Raw genomic sequence first — 21,807 nt, 5'->3', positions numbered from 1 at the left:
AGGCCTATCGTCTATTGTTAACATGAAGCACTGGCAATCCGGCGTTTAGGGTCTTAAGGTTAATCTTTTTAGTAGAATGTTTTTGGCCTCTATCATCTGTCTTCTTAACGTGTTCCTTCATCGCCCACCTTACCTACAAAGGGAAACAGCTCAAGATTTGGGACTGGAGAGTGGGGCAATATTGGTAAGTGGAAGCAGTGTAGTTAATTTCTGAGATATGAATTCTAGTCTCTAGTTTCTTTATTTACAAAAGAACCCGCTTGAGAGATTAACCATCAAAATCCTGTGGAAAAATGTCTGACAGCGATTCATTGAGAGAGAGAGAGAGAGAGAAGAGAGAGAGAGAGAGAGAGAGAGAGAGAGAGAGAGAGAGAGAGAGAGAGAGAGAGAGAGAGAGAACATGCAAAAGCCAAAAAACATTTGCTTAATTCTTTTATATTTTACATTATTGTCCAGTATTTAATGATAACTTACTATTCTGATAGTAACGAGGCAGCAGGTCACTCTAGCAAAATCTTCTTGGTACAATATTTTTACTAAATTATGCTCAGTTGTAACAGACCAAATGAACTCTAAAAGCAGGAAAACATTATCACTGTTAAAGAATATTAGGATGAAAGAATTCTTAATGTTGATGATATATTGAGAAAGAAGTGGAGATGTAGCTTGGAAGCCTAAAAAAAATTTCACTTTTAGCACCAAACCACAGAAGTCGGCAATATTGGTAAATGAAAATAAAAAGAAGAAAATAAAAGTTGAAGAATTTGTTAAGAACGGAAGCACTGAAACAGCAAAGGAGTTTAAATACTTCGGTGAATTGGTATTCAGAATAAGGAGATCACAGTTTAAGCGTAAGCGAGAGGTAAGAAAAGTGTGAAATCATGAAAATATTAGTAGAGTAGGAACCTTGGCTGTACAAGTGAGATTAAAAATATATGAGGCCATTCTCGCATAGTGAGAATTGGGGTTGTGGGTGGAGGGTGGGGATTAAAGGAAAGAATTAGGATTACAAGATAATCAGACCAACGTTCGAAAAAGTTGTAACAACACACGTATGGGGAATTGATAGCATAAACAGCATACAGCCAGTGGAGAAAAACTTGACTATAAAAAAGGTGATATTTTAGATAACTTGGTAATTTAAGATAATTAAAGAAATAGTGGAAGATCAAATAGAGGAACTATATAAGGGAAGCCGGCGAGAGAGCCTCGTAGAAATATGCAAAATATATAAAACTTTTGTTGAAGAAGTAAGAAATTATAAAAAGCAAGAACTCAAGAAAATAAAAACTAAAATGTTAAGTTCTGTTGACCTTCGTAAGATATAAATCCAGATAGTTTACAATCGACTAATCAGTCTAAATTCTTGCATTTCCGTCACTTTCCTCTACCGGCATTTGCATAATACAAAGGGATGACTATTCATTTATTCTGGAGGTACAGTACCTTCATTGTATTTGAATCGTTCTTACTCGTCCCTACATTCACCACTGCCATGTAGCATTTTCAATATAATCCCTTTGTATATTGGTACTGTACATTTCTTTCGTCTTTTCTATGTATTTCTCCTTTCAGTTACCGCCATTTCTGTCTTCAGTTCAGTACTCCCTCAAAAACGAAGTGTAGGCTTCAGTATTATTTTTGTCATCCTAGCGATACAAAATATCATTCTTTGCGGCATTTATATTCTCTTGAAACGTATTAACTATCGGTCGTATCAGTAAGATATGAGCAGGAAACAACCATAAGAATTTCGATAAATCAGGAGAGCAAGTGGCATTGTTTTGTTGCGTCCATATACCCGGGAGAATGTTATCATCATCACTTTTAATATTGTCAGTTGACATCGATTGTTTGGATTCAAGCTTCAAGCCTAATTCTACATCACCACTAGCATTATACAAGAAATAAGCAAGCTAAATGGAGATCATAATTAATTACAAATGCTTCTTCATTTCAATTGGTTTCTTGCCTATCAGCATGCCCGTAATGAATATATTACATTTTTTCTGTGATCAAAAAATGCCCCACTCGTGCACGTTCGACGGATCGGCAACATGAGCTCGAGAAGGCAACAAAATTGTTAGAGGCCAATGGCTGTCCAGACATTACAAATGCGGGCAAGCGTATTGCCAAGGCCATATTTACTCATTGTAACATAACAAAATATGAAAAATATAGTATATTTTTATCCACAGTAAAATATGAAATAAAAATTTTTTTGCCAAATATCTGTTATAAATGGCGACAATTAAGTTGTACATTAAATACTTAGTAGTCTGATTGTTCATGGCGGGGATGAAAATCCTTATTTTAAGAATCATGTTTTAAATACAACAAGAATATGACTTTTAGCAAAACAGACAACGTGCGATTTGAACAAAACTAGCTTGCACAGAAACCTTTCAAGCCGGCATCGGCAAATAAGAAGTACTTTAGAAACTGTAAAGTATAACCTTCTTGGGTAGGAGCGTCTGCTGAAACTGACAGGTCTCAAGCGGGCAAGTCAATACTGCTTTGATAGATACTTTACAGGTTTCCTTCCTTAAATTAAAAAGTAAGCTAATTATTTGTTATGGTAGAATGAGTAGTTTATATTGAGCATTTGCAGGTAGTCGTTTGAATAGAAAGGGTGCCAGACTAGGCCTATATCAACGCTTAAAGTTAGGAGTCTGAAGTTTCCTCACACCCTCCCGGGAAAATTAGCATTTCGGAACAAAATACTAGTATAGATGCCCTTCGCATAGTCCCACGATCGATCTGAAAGGTTTCCAGAAGAAGACAACTGCTGAATGCTCCTATGATTAGCCCAGGGCCTAAGAGGTTTCCAGAGAGTTGTAGCCTAGGTCGGTGAGGTAGGCCTGGTCGATCTGATAAAGCCTGGAGTCCTTGGCAAGTAGGCTTATCCCGAAAATGAATGGAAAGATTTTTTGTACTTCTCTGGGTAACGGTATGTTGTGTTTTGCATAACGCTTTCCTTTGTTTTTACAGTTAATGGGGTAAATTGATGAATAATGCTGTCTTACACAGAAACAATTCGACAGTACTTAATGACGACTTGGCCCTGAATAAGAAGAGATTAGGCCTATGAGTATTAGTGCTATGAGACTACCAAACAGAGATAAATTTACAATTAACAGACAGGTATGGCTGAATGCTTTTGTTAATGGAATAAAACAAACTTGCAGCCTAACCTAATGGAATAAAGGTACAACAATGATGCTGAAAAATGGCCTTTCACTTCCTATTGAGTAAATATGGGTACAGTATAAGATGTGGGTGAGCCAAGACGTGTGGGTGAGATAAAATCATGTAAAGGAAGCCTGCAGCCAAAGAAAAGCTTAGTAAAGACTTTAGCTAAAGAATCCTTTGCCTAAACATGAATGCTTATATCATATTACAATCATTTAAACCTTTTTGGATTTTTGTCTAAAGAAATGGAAATTATGAGTTTAAGAAATGGCCTTAAATTATGAGTTTAATATATAAATATATAACGGCAGTGTATCTATATATATATATATATATATATATATATATATATATATATATATATATATATATATATATATATATATATATATGTATATATATATATATATATATATTATATATATATGTGTATATTTGTATCTGTATATGTATATGTATACAATAAATATATGTATTTGTTCTGATGGGAGTCTAATAAATAGAGTTCCTCATGCAAGGCACATGGCTAACTCCATTTATGAAAGTGTAGTTTTCTATCCTAGGATAAATATATATATAACTATATAATATATTATATATATATATATATATATATATATATATATATATATATATATATATATATATATATATATATATATATATATATATATATATATATATATATATATATATATATATATACAGTATATATATATATACTGTATATATATATGTATATACTCTGCAAGTCTATACATTAAACTTAATTCTTTGTATGGATACTCTTCTGGCACACCCATGGTCAGTTGAAACTTTAAATAAGAATTTGAATTTAGTGGGCACCTGTGTGTCTTTTTTGGAACCACCTACACACATAGGATGCCTGATGCCAGTTTCTCTCACACATAGGATGCCTGATGCCAGTTTCTCTCACACATAGGGTGCCTGATGCCAGTTTCTCTCACACATAGGGTGCCTGATGCCAGTTTCTCTCACACATAGGGTGCCTGATGCCAGTTTCTCTCACACATAGGGTGCCTGATGCCAGTTTCTCTTCCGCCAACACTTTGAGTAGACATATCACTTACATTCTCATGATGGCTGTATGAAACTTTAATTCCTTGTGCTCTCATACTTGAATGGTTTTTATTTGAGGCTCTATTAACCATGGTGTTTATAGTACTTGTGATGGGCATGATGATGCCAGAGTATTCTGTCTCCTGGTAAGGGTGACTGATGTAGGTGCCTAGGTCAGGATAGACCATGTTCCTGCTTTATGTTAAGAGTCTGCCATTGATCCTTACTTGTGTTCTGCTTGCAGAGGCTAAGAGTGTTTTGCATCTATAAGTTTTAGTGTGCTCCAGGGTCGTCCCAGTGAAGGAGATATGGTTCGAGAAGGAGGAAACTGAAGAAAATGTCTCATCGAAGTCTTCCAAAGGTTATATATCTCCAGTTTCTTTTCTTTCTGTTTCTATACCAGCTCCTACATTTATCCCTCCACCAGTGGTATCATCTCTCCATGTCCCTCTGCCACTTGGGTTTGGCGGGGAAGGATCAAGTGGAATGTTCTATGCATTCAGACATGTTCGGTTCCCTTGTCCCTGTCTCTGTGCCTGTTTCTGCTGCTCAAGCATCTGATGCCCCACCTTGTTCCTTGGTAATGAAGGAGATATTGTGCAGCCTAGTCTGTTGGCAGAGTGTGACCAGAGAATGCTTCCCTGGTTGCATCCTTTCACTGTTAGCAAAGGCTAAACCCTCACATCTGCAGAGAACATACAAGACCCTATTGTCCTTTTTGTTGCTCCTCCCCACACGGAAAGAACACTGGAATAGACACTACTTTGTTCACTGCTTCATCCTTCCCTATTCCAGGCCTATTAGGGATGTTAATCTTGTTTGTCTCTGGCTTGGAAGGAAGGCGGAAGAAATGTTTCTATCATCAAGGACAGAGTAGCCCTTAAACCCTTGAATGGTGCAAAGGCAGTTTGAGCTAGGGAGGACACTGATATTTGACCTGTTCACCATGAAGATAAACAGGAAGTGCATGGTGTTCTGCTCCCCTGTGCCAGGTCAATGGTTGGCTCTGGAAGATGGTTTCCAACATCCCTGTAATAATCTGGATGATTATGCTTTTCCTCTGTTCAGTCTAATCCTCCAAGTGATCAACTGAGTGTTGATCACACTGAGGCTCAGAATGACTTCTGTAGCTTCTTGTTGGCCCCGTGCCGAGTGGTTTCCCAATCTGTTCATTGTTGTGGTCAAGGCACCAAAAAGATTCAGCCATGGCCCATTCTCCATTGTCAGCCACATGTGCAAAGGTACCATCACTCAGTAAAAACCCTCTAGCTACATTCTTGAAGGTTATCCAGAGAGAGGCTTTTCTTGCAGGACTGTGTTGATGTCAGGGTACCCTTAAGATCCTCTTCTAACATGTACCAGAGAAAGTGGACAGTCTTCTGTGATTGGTGTTGTAGAATGGATTTCTCTCTGGTCTCTTCTGTTCAGCAGATCGCTGACTTCTTCATCCACCTTCACTGAGACAAGCTCCTTTCAGTCACCATGGTGAAAGGCTATACCTTTGCTGTAAGCCAAGTCTTCAGACTGAAGGGTATGGATCTCTTTGTTTCAGTGGAGATATTCATGCTCATGAGGAGCTTTTTGCAGCCTTGTTCTCCTTGGGAGCTTTGGCCTCTGGAGTGGGACATGATGCACATCCCCCATACCCTAACCAAGATACTTTATGAGCCTTTAGGGGAGGTCTTGGACTGTGGTCTAACACTCAAGACTGTCTTCCTGCTTACCTTAGCCTTGATGTAGCACATTTGTGAGTTATGTGGCCTTTTTTTTACATTTTAACCACTATTATTGTTGGGAATCTCTTTTGTCATGTGTTCCTGATTGTGTGGTGAATCCCCAGAACTTCTCAGTTTCTGATGGAAAATTTTTCAGTGCCCCTGTCCGGGTCTGTGTTGATAGTAATCTGGACAAGATGCTTCTGTGCCTGGGGCAAGCTGAAAGGTAATACCAAGGAAGGACCCAACCTCTTAGGACAGTGTCAGCACCTCTTTGTTAGTACAATACTGGCAATCACAAAGAAATAATGTCCAGAAACACCCTTTCTTTCAGGCTTTATGCTGTAATCACACAAGCTTATGACTTGCAACAAAGTAGACTGTCATACAGTTTGGGTGAAAGCTCTCAAAATTAGGGATGGGGATTGTCCCTTGTATTTTGGAGCAACTTTTTGGTAGCACAGATAATAAGGGCAGGTGTCTGGAGAATCATATTACCTCTATCTTATTCTACCCATGGGACATTGCCCATAAGTCCCTGACTGCCTTCTCGTTGGGACCTGTGGTGGCTACTCAACAGATTGTGTAGTCACCCAACCTCCTCTCAGACAAAATAGCATTTCACCTAAGGTACTGGAAGGTTTCTCTTCCTTCTTCCTTCTTTCCTCTCTCTGCAAAGTAGCCAAGTACTTGCTGGATAGGACACAGGATCAGGTAAGCTACACAAACACCCATCGTAGAGCTTTGGCTTATAAGGTGCAACTCTCTCTGCTCCCTTTTTTAGTAAGGGGGGAAAGGGGCAGGTGACAATAGAGCTATAACTTGAACCCATTGGTTTTACTGGCCAGATTTTATCTGCTTTCTCACATGTGTCACCCATCATAGGGCACATATTGTACTGGGTTCTCCAAGGTTTTCCTATACACATGAGAATTCAGACACTTATCACTTGGGCCTAGGGCCTATCATTCTGTCAACCCTATGACAGATCAAATAGGAGGTTACGAGAGTCAGTGCTTCCCTGCTCTGTATTGTGACTGGAAATGTGACGTTTTGTGGAGATTTAACTCACTTAAGGAAGTCTTGTATGTAAAAGGAAATGGTATTCTGATAGAAACAAATAACAAAGCTTTAATAAGTATTTGTATTTTTTATATAAGTAACTTACTTAGTAATTACATAGCTTTAGTTTCTAACTTGCGCAGCAGCCTAATTTGAAAATTCGCAGTAGCGTCTCTGTTGTTTTTTTGTAGGTGACTAGCCCTGCCCACTAGTGGGGAACAATAGGAACAACAAAGCAGAAGAGCTCAATTCGTTTCTGCTGGCTCTTGACTCAACATCGGGTCTATGCAGCAGCCTTTTCATCGGTTTTTGGTTGATTCTTTCCAGGAATTCAGTGAAGTATTATTAATTTTCATAGCCTTCAAGCTTGTTAGCTTTTAGTTCAGGTTTTCTAGCTTTTTCTGCCTAGATATGTCTGACTCTAGCTCTTCCATTATTCGCTGCTGTAGCAAAGGATGTAAGACTAGGCTTACAAAATGGTCAAGTGATTCTCATACTATTTGTTCTAAACGTACAGGGGAAGTGTGTAATGAGAAAAAGGTGTGATGAATGTAAGGACTGGGATGAAAAGAAGTGGAAGGTTTTAAAATCTCACCTGGATAAACTTGAAAGGAATAGGAAGAGAAAGGCAGCCTCTAGAGCTGAAAGTAGGACCTTACTTAGCCTAGAGTCTACTCCTAATCCTAGGATTGTAGATAGTGTTCGTATTCCTTCATCACCTGTTCCCTAATTTTCTCTTATTATCAGCCCTCCTTTTATTGTCCTACCTACTCCCATACTTCCGACCCTGATCCCATTGCCAGTCTCAAGTCCAGGTTCGATCAAAAGATCAGCTTGATTGTGAACACAGTAGCGGAGTTGGGGACGTCCCTTCAGGCCTTTATGGCCAAAGTGCATCAAGATAAAGTGCATTGTGAAAGTGTTTTGCAAATGGGGTGGCTACTCGTCCTGCCAGTTCTCTTAGACGAAGGCCCCTGTCCTGCTCCCCCGAACCTAAGAGAAGACATGCCAGAAGTCCAAGGGAGGCCGGTGGGGTTTGCCCACAGGTAGTCGCCCCTCAGTTGAGACAGTTGGAAAGGCTTGTCTGTGGATGTGCGCCAGTTATCGTCTGATTCTGAGGATTACAGTCCTGACAAGAGGTGCTGACAGCGCTTACTAGATTCATCCCGTCCTCTGAAGAAGCACACAGATGATGCTGACTGCTTTTCTCCAGTGCCCAGTAAGCAGTTTAAGGAATGGGACGGTCCGGAGTATTTTTCTCCTGAACATTCTGCTTTTGAATGCCAGTATTTGGCTCCCAAGAGGCCAATGATCCTCAGGCACTCGTCGTCTTCGCCCAGGTGCCCATCTACTCATGAGCGCCCAATGCCATCTCCTGAGCACCCGGCTCTAGTTTCCGAGTGCCCATCGCCAGCTCTCGAGCACCCAGCACCAGCTTCTGAGTGCCCAGCGCCTGCTTCCAAGCCCCCGGTGCCAGTTGCCAAGTTCCCAATGCCAACTCTTCAGCTTCAGACACCAGCTACTGGAAATCTTGCGCCCTCTGTAGTAGACGATCCATCCTTGGCACCCATCAAATGGCAGCTTGCTGACATTATGGGCTTAATTCAGAAAGCTCCTGTTGTAGCCAAGACAACTAAGGATTTGCCCTTGTTTCCGGTCTCCTCCGACGTAGAGGGGTTAGACCAAGAGCCTGCCTCTCCTTCGGGGTACCCAGTTCTTCTCCGGTATTTCCTGACAAGCTTTCCATCCTTTTTTGCTCCCGCTGCCCTGGTCTCTCCTGCATTGACCTTCCTGATAAGGAGCCAACCAGATGTCAGTGCCCGGCTTCCCAAGCTGGTTCTTTCCTCCCCTTTGAGGAAAGCTCTCAAAGAGGATGGAGATTGGCTCTCTGCTAAGAGAGAACAAGGTAAGACCTCCTTCGCCTTTTCACTCTCTCAGTTGACACATAAGAGACACCTATCTTATGTTACCGGAGAAACTCCTTTGGGAGTCGCTGCCTCCTTCCAAGGAGACTTCTCCGGTCTCATCGATTCTTCACGTTATTCAGCCTTCTCGTCGGCTAAAATAATGTTTTCATCGGCCAAGCTTGATCACCTAGTCAAGAACAGTTTCAAGGTGCTCGAAGTATTCAGCTTTATAGATTGGATGGTTGGGGCCCTTGCTAAGAAGATTGAGGACTGTTCAGACTTGGCAGAAGACTTCTGATTAGCTTGGAGTTCTTTCCTGTGTATACAAAGCCATCAGAGATGGCTCCATGGAACTTGAGGTTCTTTTCTCTATGGGTGTCCTTGAGAAAAGAGAGTTTATGGTGCTCTTTCACAACCAAAGGAGTCACCCTAGCCCAAAAGTCAGCTCTACTTTTTTCTCCTCTGGATCACTGTCATCTTTTTCCTCAAGCCACTGTTAAGGAGATTGCTGCAGATCTACAGAAGAAATCTACACAGGACCTTTTTGCCATGTCGTCCACGTTTATCTTTTAAGATAGTGTCACTTGTCCAGCAGCAGCCCTTTTGTGGGAGTAAGCGGAAGTTCCAACCCAGGTTCCGCTCCAATGTACGTTTCTCAGCCAGAGCGGTCAAGAGGACCTTTGTCAGGCCTTCTTCCAAGAGGTGAAGATACAGTCTTTCGTACCCCAGTAGGAGCCAGACTTCTCCATTTTTGGGAGAAATTGAGTTTCGAAGGGGAAGAGCAGTGGATCATCAAGGTCCTAAAGGAGGGCTACTCCATCCAATTCAGGGAGAAATCCCCTTTAGACACCTTGCCCATCGTATTGATGGCATACTCGGAAAGCTCGGAGAAGTATTCAGCCCTTTCAGAGGTCTCATCCCTCCTTCTAAAGATCGCTGTGGAGGAAGTCGAGGATTTCAGCACAGATGGTTTTTACAACTGTGTGTTTGTGGTACCCAAATCATCGGGGTGTTGGAGACCTGTTCTCAATGTCAGCGCCTGAATTTTTTTGTCCAGAAGATGAAGTTCGTGGTGGAGACGAACCAGTCAGTCCTGTCATCCATTCACCAGGGCGATTGGATGATTACCCTCGACATGCAGGACGCATACTTCCATGTCCCCATCCATTCGGACTCCAGGAAGTACCTCAGATTCATCCTCCGGAACAGAGTTTTTCAGTTTTGGGCTCTGTGCTTCAGCGTCTCCACATCTCACTCAAGTTTTTACCTGAGTTCTCACCCCTTTCGCCAAATGGCTTCATCTTCTCGTCATAAATACCTACCTTTATCTGGATGACTGGCTTCTCTGATCACCTTCAAAGGAGAAGTGCGTGGAGGACTTACAGAAGACCCTTCTCCTAGCTCGAGAACTGGGCATTCTCATTAATTTGCAGAAGTCACAGCTGACACGGACTCAAGAGATTCTCTATTTGGGGATGATGGTCAACTCTCGGAGTTTTCAGGTTTTTCCATCCCCCAAGAGAGTTGACTCCTGCCTTCAGATGGTCTGTAAGTTTCTCTCTTTCCTGTCTTGCTCTGCCAATCAATGGATGAACCTTTTTGGGACTCTCGCTGCCATCGAGCAGTTTGTCAAGTTGGGCAGACTCCATATGAGAGTTCTGCAATTCTTTCTAAAACCAGTTTGGACAGAAAGACACAACAGAACTCCTTTGTGTTTCCCATCACACTGGAGATCAAAATAGACCTGCGATGGTGGCTGTCCGAAGGAAGACTTTTGGGAGGAAATTCTTAGCTTCCTTTGAGCCCCGACCTAGACTTTTACTCAGACGCTTCGGATCTAGGTTGGGGAGCACTTCTGGGGAACCTGGAAATTTCCGGGATGTGGTCCTTGCAACAGAAGAACCATCACATCAGTGTCAAGGAGCTGAAGGCAATCCACTTAGGCCCCCAGCCCTTCTCGATCATGACCTTCAACAAAACAGTGGTAGTCCATTCAGACAACACCTCTGCTCTGTCTTAAATTCGGAAGCAAGGTGGGACTCACTCCTTCTCCCTCTGCGAGGTGACAAAGGACCTCCTTCTTTGGGCAGATCAGAATCAAGTAACGCTTGTCACTCGATTCATACAAGGAAAGTTAAATGTGTTGGGGGACGAATTGAGCCATCACAAGCAGGTCCTTCCCACAGAATGGACCTTGGATCCCCTGGTCTGTATTGACCTGTGCAAGTTATGGGACAGACCAACCTTGGACCTATTTGCCACATTGAGGAATCATCGCCTTCCTCTCTTTTGTTCTCCAGCACCAGACCCTCTGCATGGGCGACAGATGCCATGCTTCCTTGACTCGGCAGAGATCTTGATGGGAAGCAAGTAATCCAATAGAACGAGGCAGGGTACTGGAGTTGGAGAAACTTTTGGCTCGGGTGTTAGGGTGGGGCACTGAAGCCCCCCCCTCCCCCCGAGACCTTTATGCATTCCTGCCCTTCAGCATGGTCAAGGAAGTGCTAAACAAGTTCCAGTCACATTACAACATGACGATGACTCTTGTAGCCCCATTCTGGTCTCTGAAAGAGTGGTTTCCGGACCTTCCACGGTTGTTAGTAGACTTCCTGAGGCTTATGCCCCAAAGACCGCGTCTACTCAGACAGCCTCACTTCAAGAGATACCACCAAGGACTATCCTCTCTGATAGGCTTTAGACTTTCAGGAAACTTGTCAGAGCGAAGGGATTTTCAAGACCAGCTGCAGAGACTGTTGCAAGATGTAGACGTCAGTCTGTATGCAAAGTCTACCAAGCCAAGTGGGCAGTCTTTCATGGATGGTGTAGTGGACATGACGTCTCATCTTCTGAGACATCTTTGACTCAGATTACAGATTTTCTTCTTTATCTGACGTCCTCTAGGGGTCTGTTGTCTTTTATAATTAGAGGGTATAGATCCGTGTTGAGTTCTGTTTAAAACATAAAGGCCTGGATCTGTCTTTGAACCAAGATCTTAATGACCTCATCACGTCTTTCGACATGTCCAAGCAGAGGAACATTGACTCAGTCACTTGGAATCTGGACATGGTACTGAAGTGGCTAACTGGCCCTTCTTTCGAACCCCTCCACTCCACATCTTTCAGGGATCTTGCTTGTCACTTTGGCTACTACCAAGCATGTCAGTGAACTGAAGGCCATCGATAAGAGGGTAGGATTCTCTCAAGGAGACGCAGTCTGTTCTTTTACTCTTGCTTTCCTAGCCAAGAACGAAGTACCATCCAAGCCCTGGCCCCGTTCTTTTCTTTCACTATTAAGAGCTTAATGGAAATCATTGGCCCAAAAGAAGAAGGCACTTTGCCCCGTTAGAGCCTTAAGGTATTACCTGGACAGGACCTAGAAGCTCAGAGGGCCATCCAGCAATCTCTGGTGCTCTGGTAAGAATCCTTCATGCTCTCTTTCTAAGTAAACAATGTCGTTCTTCTTAAGGGACCTGATTACCGAGGCACATTCTCGGATTCAAGAAGACATCTTGCCTTTTTTCAAGGTGAAAGTGCACAATATCAGAGGGGTCTGTACTTCGTTTGCTTTCAGACACCATATGTCCCTGTCTTCCATTTTACAGTAAACTTATTGGAAATGTAAGTTGATCTTTGTGTCGCACTATTTGAAAGAAGTAGAGACAGTGTGTGGCAATTGCAGTACCTTGGGTTTGTTATCAGTGCCTGGCATGGTGTTGGGGGAAGAAGCATAGGAAACATTCTTTTTCTCCTCTTTCTCTTTGCCTTGATGTAGGGTGTCGAGTCTTGGGGGAGCCTGGGATTACTGTGTACCTGGAGTGCCCACCAGTTAGTAGTGGATGGGTTGTGGTTTTTATTTCAGTGTAGGTGACAGCGTTGCTGGTTGTTTATTCTAGTACTGCACCCAGGGCAAGGGCATCTTTTGTAAGCTTTGCTAGCCATCGGACATATCCTTCACTGCAAAGAGGTGCCCCATGGCTATACCGCCACGCCACTACAGGATAAGATGAGCACCAACCAGAGGCAGTATTCACCTTCAGTAGCTCTCTTACCAGGTAATGAAACAACAAGCATTTTATCAATACTAGCAATTTTTCTATTTCAAAGTCATTACATTACTCAATGTTTTGGAGTAGAATATGTCCATGCATCCCACCCCCCTTCATTGTGGGATTCAGCTGTGTAATTACTTGGTAAGTTACTTATATGAAAATGTTATTTTCATAATAAAATAAAGTTTCATATTTACTTACCAAGTAATTACAGTAGCGGAGCCCTCCCTCTGCCCCTCTCATGGACACAAGGGCACAAATGAATGGAGCTCTTCTGCTTCATTCCTGTTGTTCCCCGATAGTGGGGAGGGCTAGTCACCTACACAAAAACAATAGAAGTGCTACCATGAATTTTTAAATTAGGCTGCCACGTGAGTTAGAAACTATAGCTATGTAATTACCTGGTAAGTATATATGAAACTTAATTTTATTATGAAAATATAATTTTCCTAGGTACAGAGAATACTGCAGAGCCTTTTATTGTAATCCAACCCCGACCAGCTTCTATGTCCCTGACATTCCTACATAAAAGACTGTGGTCTGTATACCTAGGAAATATACACATTATTTTAAAATTTTCTGTTTTTCATAGGTATACAAACAAGCTCTTTTTACCATAATCCCACCACAACCTCCCCACTGGTTCCTGATATGAGAGGAAAAAGTGCTTTGTAATGGCAGGTCAGTTGGGGTTGCCCCTCCACTTACCCACATACCATCATTTAACAACTTTGTTTCAGAGTTTCAGCAACTGTTTTCAGCTTACACTAAGGAGTACTTCCACATTCAAGGCTCTGGTTTATATACATTTTACTTAAAAGATCTGTGATTTTGCAATATTCTCATCGTGAAAAGTTATGTTACCCACTCAGTAACTTTGACTTGTTCCTGTGCATGGAACCATGGGACTGCTGAGAAAGATACATTGTACATTGTCATAATAGGATATATGATCAAAACATTGCCAAGTTTGCAAAAATCCTAGTTTGTTGCATCACAGAACAAGACATATTGTCAGTACAACTCCCTATTGCATGCTACATTAATTCGGTTGATAGGTTCTTTCTTACAACAGTAAGGGAACATGAAGTGTACTTTTCTAATTATTCTCATGAGATCAGCTGTCCAAAGCTCTTTTTGTTCATAAGAATTTTTTGAATTTTATTTAAACCATTTATGGTTTCTTGACATTTATGATACTGTACTAATTTTTACCTGTGTTTGATATCTCTATTTATTATTGCAGATGGAGGTTATAACTGAGCAATGGAATCAGTTTAAAGACAGATACGAATGGGCCTTGTCAATAGCAGGTAATGTTGTTAAGGTGTTTGGTGCTCTGATGATCTGTATGCATGCACATACTATTTAGTTGATTGTTAAGTAAACTTGCAAAACAGATTTAGTCTCTTAGCTTCATTTTGATTGTTATTATACATAGATTTTTATATTGGCTGGCTTAAAGATTTGTCAAATAAATCTTATTTTTTTCATTTTATTGTAAATAGTGTAGTATGTCATCTGAATACAGTACTGTACTGTTTTCCTTTTCTTGGATGAGGTACAAATATAAGTTTTATATAAGTAAATTACCAAGTAATTACATTGATATAGTTTTCATTAACTGGCAGCTAAAAATTTTGAAATTTATGGGCTGCGCTGTTTTGTTTGACCCACTTTTGGGGTAAAAGAGGAACAACTAGCAAAAGTATTCAATTTGTTCCTGCTGGCTAATGGCTGTACACCAGCTTTTAGCAGCAGCTCTGATTTTGGAATTGGTCTTTCCTGTTGATTTCTCATTGTATTTGGAGATTTGGTAATGGTGTCATTATCAGAGGTGTGAAGGATATTAGCATGTGGAACCTTCATCCATTGTTTTTTCACCATCTGCCCTTGCAGGCACAAACAGGAAATCCTCAGTTGTGTGTATGCGTTTGTTTGTTCACCATCTGATACCTCTATCATACATATATATGGTTATCCACTAAGGATGAGGGGTTGTCCACTTGGGTGTGCTCAGTCCACTGTCCAATAACCTTATCGTTATTAGCAGATTTCTCTGCTAAGTACAAAATACATCATTATATTTTCGTTGGACTCAGCTGAGCCCATTAAGTAATGAAATCCACTAAGTTGAGGCGCAACTGTTTATTCTGATACATTTTCAAGAACTGTATCATTTATCTTTCCTACCCTGCTCAACATCAGTGTATGTAGGTATGCTATGATTTGTGCATTATTATTATTTTGTATTATAATGTGTGGTAACCATGGCTCAAAGGATGTTTATTAGTGCTCCCAGTAAGTGTATAAGTAATAAAGCTTCATTAGAGTAGGATGCTGGGTAATCTGTAAAGATTTGTTGCAGTGGCTGGTTTAAGCAGTCAAAGCATTCCTCTGATAAGGGGATTTCAGCTGCATCAGAGGCCTCAGAATCTGCGTTCAAGTACACATTTGTTGAAGTCCTTCTTCATGGGATTTCCCATGTTAAAGTCAAAGAAGGAAATGGAAAAGTTTAGTAAGCTGAAAAGACTCCAATTTAATCTACCCAAAAGCACATGTGAATCTTCTTTAGGTAATGCAGTGAAACATTTGCTTGCCTTGATAGAGTTGCAAGATAATAAATCTTCTTGCCATTCATCTAGTAAAGCTTCTTGTAAGATTAGTAGCACTAAAGAGTCAGCAAAGCTCCAGAATGAGAGTTTACTAAGTCAGGGGCATTGTTCTGTCCTTTGTGTTTAGGAGGAACTTATAAGTGGCACATGTACTGAGGGTGGGTATCTGGCAGTGCCAGAACACCTTTAGCTCTTTGTACCTTTGAGATGTTGCCCATAAGTCCTTGGATACTTTCTCCTTAGGACCTGTGGTGGGTGCTTAAAATTTTTTATAGCTACCCAAGTTATGCAAGGGCAGAACAGGATCTTGCTTAAGGTTTACACTCAGCAGCCGGTGGCCATATTTGCGCTGGACGGGCAGATGCATATTAGTTACACAACGTAGCTTACTATCTGGCATATTTTTAGTCAGTAGATGTGACTTTCTGTCTCTCTTTTAAAAAAAATAAGAGGGGAGCTAAGCATGGTAAAGCACTCTTATGCAGGAACTTGTGATAATATGGTGCCCTCCATGCTGGTTGTCCATCCAGCACAGGAAACTATAGTTTTCTAAATTTTCTTAGTGTTAGGTTACAAGCCAGCCAGACTTTCATAAGAGCAAAGACCTTTAGAGGAAACTGTGTTCTGGTGCTCAGGACTTTATTGTTCAGTATGCAGTTTCCTTTCAGGGTCCTTTTAGGGTCTTTGAAAGGATTGCAGCCAAGCCTTTGAGGATGGCTACAGCATAGACCTCAGGCTTGAGTAAAGGCCAAGCCTTGTTGAATAGCTAGGAGTCTTTCCAGTCCCTTAAGTCTTCCTATCAGGCTCTGGCCAGAAATGGAGGCAAGGGGAAAAGGCTTCTGCTCAAAAGGGAGAAAAGAAGGGAGAAGGATGCTGAGGCTGGCAGTCCTGCTCTCCCTTGACTGCTAGCTGAGGATGCTTGTCACACTATTGGACAATGTGGCAACAACAGGGGACAGAGTCCTGTGTAGCCTGTGCCCTTTGGGACAAGTACAAGCTGCCCTACAAGGACTGACACCCTCTCCTTTCTCTCTGCCCAGTCTTGTTCCCAGCTTATTCTTCAAGAATGTTTAGATTTCTATCATTGTCTTCAGGGATACAGAAAATGCTGAAGAAGGTGCTCTGGAATTGATCAATGATCAATGACTGCTTTCCAGGCTTCTACGGTCAGCCTTTCCTGGTGAAGTTGACTAGCAGCTGGAAACCAGATACCCGTCTACCTAAAGAGTAAGTCTTTATGTGAAACACAAAGATTTGTTACCCCATAGGAACAGATCATGAATTCAGGATAATTTACATTTTTATATAAGCAGCTTGCCAAGTAATTACTGTACAGTACATAGCTATCAATTTCTATTAACCGGCAGCTAAAATTTGAAAATTCACAGTAGTGACTCTTATTGTTTTGTTTTGGTGTGAGTAGCCAGCCCTGCTCACTTTCAGGAAAGGAGAGGAACAACATAGCAAGAAGGCTCAATTTTATTTCAGCCGGCTTTCGACGAAGGTTGTGAGCAGCAGGTTAAATTTTGGATTTTCATGGGCTTTACTGGTTATTTTCCCTGAAGTATTGGTGAAGTATTTTCAATTCTTTTGGTTGGCTATCGGCATTTATTTAGTCAGGCTGACTCAATTAAGACAGTTTTCAGAATTTTGACTTGTTTTCCCTTTCGAGATTTAGTGATCACCTTGCTTTTGACGATGTCCGACGCAAGTACATCTAGCGCTTGCTATTTCAGTAAAGGCTGCAATACGAGATTGATTTCTGCCAAATACGCCTTGCATACTGTGTTCTAGTTGCAGGGGCCAAGTTGTGCTCTATAGATCTGACTTGTGCTGAATGTGTTGACTGGGACCCTAGACAGTGGAAAATTTTGACTTCTCACCTTTCCAAATTGGAAAGAGACAGGGTAAGAAAAGCTAATGCTAGGAGAGTGACAAGTCCTTAGCTAGCCAGGATTCTTTGAAATCTTCCACTGATGTTCCTGTTATTTCTGTCATGTCTCCAAATCCCAGTTCTTCAGCTATACAACCTATTCCTGTACCCAACTCTCATACTTCCGACCCCAATGCCGTTGCCACCCTTGAAGTGAAATTTGATTGTAAGTTTGAGTTATAAATGCATCTTGTGTCCCAGTTGGGTGAAACAGTTCATGAACTTATGAATCATGAATGAAGTGCTCATAGTGAAGTGTTAGTGGAGGAGCTGGCTGTCCGTCCTGCCGATTCTCCTAGGCGAAAGTCCCTGACACTCCCCCGCACATGGGAGAAGTCATACCGGAGGCCCAAGGGAGGTCGGTGGGGTCTGCCCATGGGCAGTTACGCTGTTGGAAAGGTGTTTTCTTGGATGCGCACCGTCTTTCCTTCAGTTCTGAAACACCGAGTCCTGATTGCAGGCACCAGTGGCACACCCTTCAGGTGCCTCATAAGAAAGTCAAAGAGGCTGAGTCCTCATGTAGTTGTTGGGACTCCCCAGAGCATTTTTCGCCAGTGGTTTCTCCTGCAAAGCGTCTTTTGTCGGATCCTGAGTGCCCATTAGTGGCTGAGCTGCCTGCCGTTTCTGAGCGCACTTCAGTGACAGCGTCCTTCAGCTCCCACCCACTCCTCTAGACGTTCTTCAGCATCTGGCAGTGTAGCGGTTTCAGCTGTTCCTTCAACCTGTAAGCCTTCAGAAGCACCAAGCTCCAGTTGGCTCCAGAGCGCCCATCAACGTCAGAGTGCCCAGACATTGAGTAGCGTCTGAGCGCCCATTGGCTCCTGAGTGCTCTCTGTCTTCCAGACACCCAGTAGCTCCTGAGTACCCAGCTGCACCCGAGCTTCCAGCAGCTCTCGAGCTCCCGTCAGCGACCGATCTTTCCTCCTCTTCTGTGGCACCAGTTTTTGTAGATCTGGCTGCCTCCCACACAACAGCATCTAGATGACATTTTGAGTTTTTTGAAACTGCAACCTCCTCCAGCTAGCGGTAGATGCACCCCTGTCTCCAGTTTCATCAACTGAGGAGGAGCCTCATAGTCCGGAAGAAGAAACTCCTACTACAGTGTATTCAGCTCTCCTGCGTTTTCTACTTTGTACATTTCCCGACTTCTCACTAACAGCTTCTCCTTCTCCAGCTTCTGCTTTTCAGATGAGCAACCTTCTGTTGGAATCTTCCAAGCTTCCTATATTGGTACTCTCTGCTTCAGCTAAGAAGGCTATGAACGAAGTGGAGTGTTGGTTAGCGGACAAGAGAGAACAGGGGAAGGCTGCGTTCTGTTAATCCCCTTCGAGTTTGCTGAGAAGGAGATACTCGTATTATGCTACCAGAGGAGTTCCCTCCCTGGGTGTATCAGCCTCTGCCCAGGGGGACTTTTCGGGTCTCACTGAATCCTCCCGTAGGTCTGCCTTTGCTGCGGCTAAAGTGATGTTCTCTTCTGCCGAACTCGACCACTTGCTGAAGAATATCTTCAAAGCTTTTGAAGCAGTCAGTTTCCTGGATTGGGCAGTAGGCGCCCTGGCCAAGAAAATCCTGGACTATCCTTCTGTCCCCGCGGACCTCTCATTGGATCTTCTAGGTGTTCTGTACAGATAGAGGGATTAGAGATGCTTCTCATGAATTAGTCTCTATGTATTCTATGGGCATCTCAAAGAAGAGAGAGCTCTGGTGCTCTTATACCTCCAAAGGGGTCATGTCAGCGCATAAATCGGCCCTTCTCTTCTCTCCTGTAGTACGTGACTTCCTTTTCCCAAAGTCAGTGGTTAATGGAATCACCTCAGACTTGCAAAAGTTGTCAATGCAAGATCTCCTGGCACAGTCCTCTAAACGTGCTAGAGAGAATATCTTGTTCATTGCCAAGTCTTCTTCACCCTTGCAGCATCAGCCCTTTCATGGGGGCAGGCAAAGATTTCAGTCAAGGCCTAGATCTAACGTCCGATTCTCCTCCAAGGCCATCAAGAAGTCTTCAACCAAACCCTCAATCAAAAAGGGAGGAAAATTTTCCCCTGTGCAGCAGTGGGTGCCAGGCTGCTCCTTTTTTGGGAAGAATGGAGCAAGAGAGGAGCAGAACAATGGGTCATAGAAATGCTCAAGAACGGCAACTCTATTCCCTTTGAAGACTTTCCTCCCTTAGTCAAGAAACCCATCGCCTTGACCGCCTGTTCGATAAGCTCAAGAAGGTTTTCGGCCCTATCGAAGGAAATGTCTGCTCTTCTTCAGAAAGAGCAATAGAAGAAGTCACAGATATAGAATCAGAGGTTTTACAATCACCTGTTCGTGGTTCCGAAGTCTTCATACGAAAGACAAAATTCAGAATGGATATGAATCGCTCAGTTCGTTCTTGCATCCATTCATCAATGGGACTGGATGACTTATCTCCATAGACATGCAAGATGCATACTTCCATGTCCCCATACATCCAGTCTCGAGGAAGTACCTCCAATTCGTTTTCTGGGACCAAATTTTCCAGTTCCGAGCTCTATGTCAGTGCCTTCGATGGCCCCTCAAGTTTTTAGCTGTGTTCTCACTGTGATAGCAGTTGGCTTCATATAGAGGACGTCAACATTGCGCTCTATCTGGACGACTGGCTCATTTGTTCTCCAAAAAAGGAAGCTTGCATGGGGAACATTCAAAAGATGCTTTGCTTAGCAAAAGAGTTTGGACTTTTGATCAGCCTTCAGAAGTCTCAACTAGTTCCCTCCCAACAGATAGTATATTTGGGAATGAGTCTGAATTCTCTTCTTTTTTGGGCTTTTCCTGCTTCCAAGAGGGTAGAATCCTGTCTAAAGACAATAGATGAGTTTCTCTCTCTCCAAATGTGTTCGGCCAGCAGGTGGGTAAGCCTCCTTGGAACGTTGGCTTCAATTGAACAGTTTGTCTCCTTGGGGAGACTTCACATGAGAGTACTCAGTTTTATCTCAGAGACAACTGGGACTGAAAGAAACATCTGGACTCGTTTGTGTTTCCAGTAAACTAGGACATCATAAAGCACCTGCTTTGGTGGAGGTCCGAAGACAGGCTGCTAGAAGGGAAGTCTTTTTCCTCAGAACCCTGACCTGAACTCCTATGCAGACTGTCCGATTTAAGTTGGAGCACTCTCCTGGGGGACTATGAAGTCTCCAGAAGGTGGACACAAGAACAGAAGAGTTGGCACATACACATGAGAGAAGTGACTGCAACGAGTCTTGGATTGCAAGCCTTCACTTCCGAAGTTCGAGACAAGACCAAATAATTTCAAAGTGGGAGCCCTCCCTCCTCCCCCCTCATGGACATTTCGGCATAAACAAATTGAGTCTTCTTGCTATGTTGTTCTTCTCCTTCCCCGAAAGTGGGCTACTTACACCAAAACAAAACAAAAGAGTCACTACCATGAATTTTCAAATTTTAGTTGCCAGTTATTAGAATTTGATAGTTATGTAATTACTTGGTAAGTACAGTATATATTAAACTTTATTTTATCGTAAATATGTTGTTTTTTATATAAGTAACTTACCCAGTAATTACATAGCTATTAGTTTCTTTTAACCGGCAGCTCAAAATTTTGAAATTGCGGGTCCGCTAGTTTGTTATGGTTATGGTGACATGCCCCGCCCACTTTCGGGTGTAAGAGAAGGTACAATATAGCAAAAAGCTTCAATTTTGTTTCTGCCGGCTGTGGTTGAAGGACTGTAGTTGGCAGCAGCTCAAATTTTGGAATTTATACTTTGCTGGTTGTTTGACTTATCTTCAATTGGTGAAGTATTTAATTTCATAGCCTTTCGGCATAATTAAGATAGTGTAAGGCAGATTTTGATTATTGATTGACGACTCTTTGCCCGTTTTTTGGACTTGTATTAGACTTTCTGGATGTCTGACACTAGTAGTGCTAACATTAGGTATTGCAGCAAAGCTGCAATACTAGACTAACTGAGAATCTTACAATTGCACACTGTTTGTGTTCCATGTAGGAGACAAACAAGTTCAGTAGATTTATGTTGTGAGGAGTGTAATGACTAGGATATTAAGAAGTGGAAGACTTTAGATGCACATCTCAGAAACTAGCTAGAGATAGGAAGATAAAAGCCATTGCTAAGGAATATAGTAAAACTTTTATCTAGTCAGGATTCATCCACTAAGTCAGATGCAATCACACCTGTAATTTCTTCCAATCCCATTCCATCTCCTCCATTTGTACAACCATCTCCTTTACCTGGCTCTCACGTTTCCAACCCCCAACACC

The 21,807-nt window shown here is 42.2% G+C and overlaps 1 protein-coding gene across 2 annotated transcripts in view; it reads left to right on the top strand.

The window, feature by feature from the left end:
• The first annotated feature begins 2,418 nt into the window (after positions 1-2,418).
• LOC136837715 (very long chain fatty acid elongase 4-like) overlaps positions 2,419-21,807 on the top strand; it is a 66,999-nt gene continuing 47,610 nt past the window's right edge. The window contains exons 1-2 of one of the 2 annotated variants that reach the window (XM_067102618.1): positions 2,419-2,557; positions 14,251-14,317. In XM_067102618.1, coding sequence (XP_066958719.1) covers positions 14,251-14,317 — 67 coding nt within the window. In that variant the 5' untranslated portion in view covers positions 2,419-2,557. Of the gene's footprint in view, positions 2,558-2,861; positions 2,951-14,250; positions 14,318-21,807 lie in introns of those variants that run through there. The other variant, XM_067102617.1, reaches the window with a different exon arrangement.

Source organism: Macrobrachium rosenbergii, chromosome 59 (genome assembly GCF_040412425.1).
Source record: "Macrobrachium rosenbergii isolate ZJJX-2024 chromosome 59, ASM4041242v1, whole genome shotgun sequence".
In the NCBI taxonomy this organism is placed as follows: domain Eukaryota; kingdom Metazoa; phylum Arthropoda; class Malacostraca; order Decapoda; family Palaemonidae; genus Macrobrachium; species Macrobrachium rosenbergii.
This window is presented reverse-complemented; position numbering and strand designations above follow the sequence as displayed.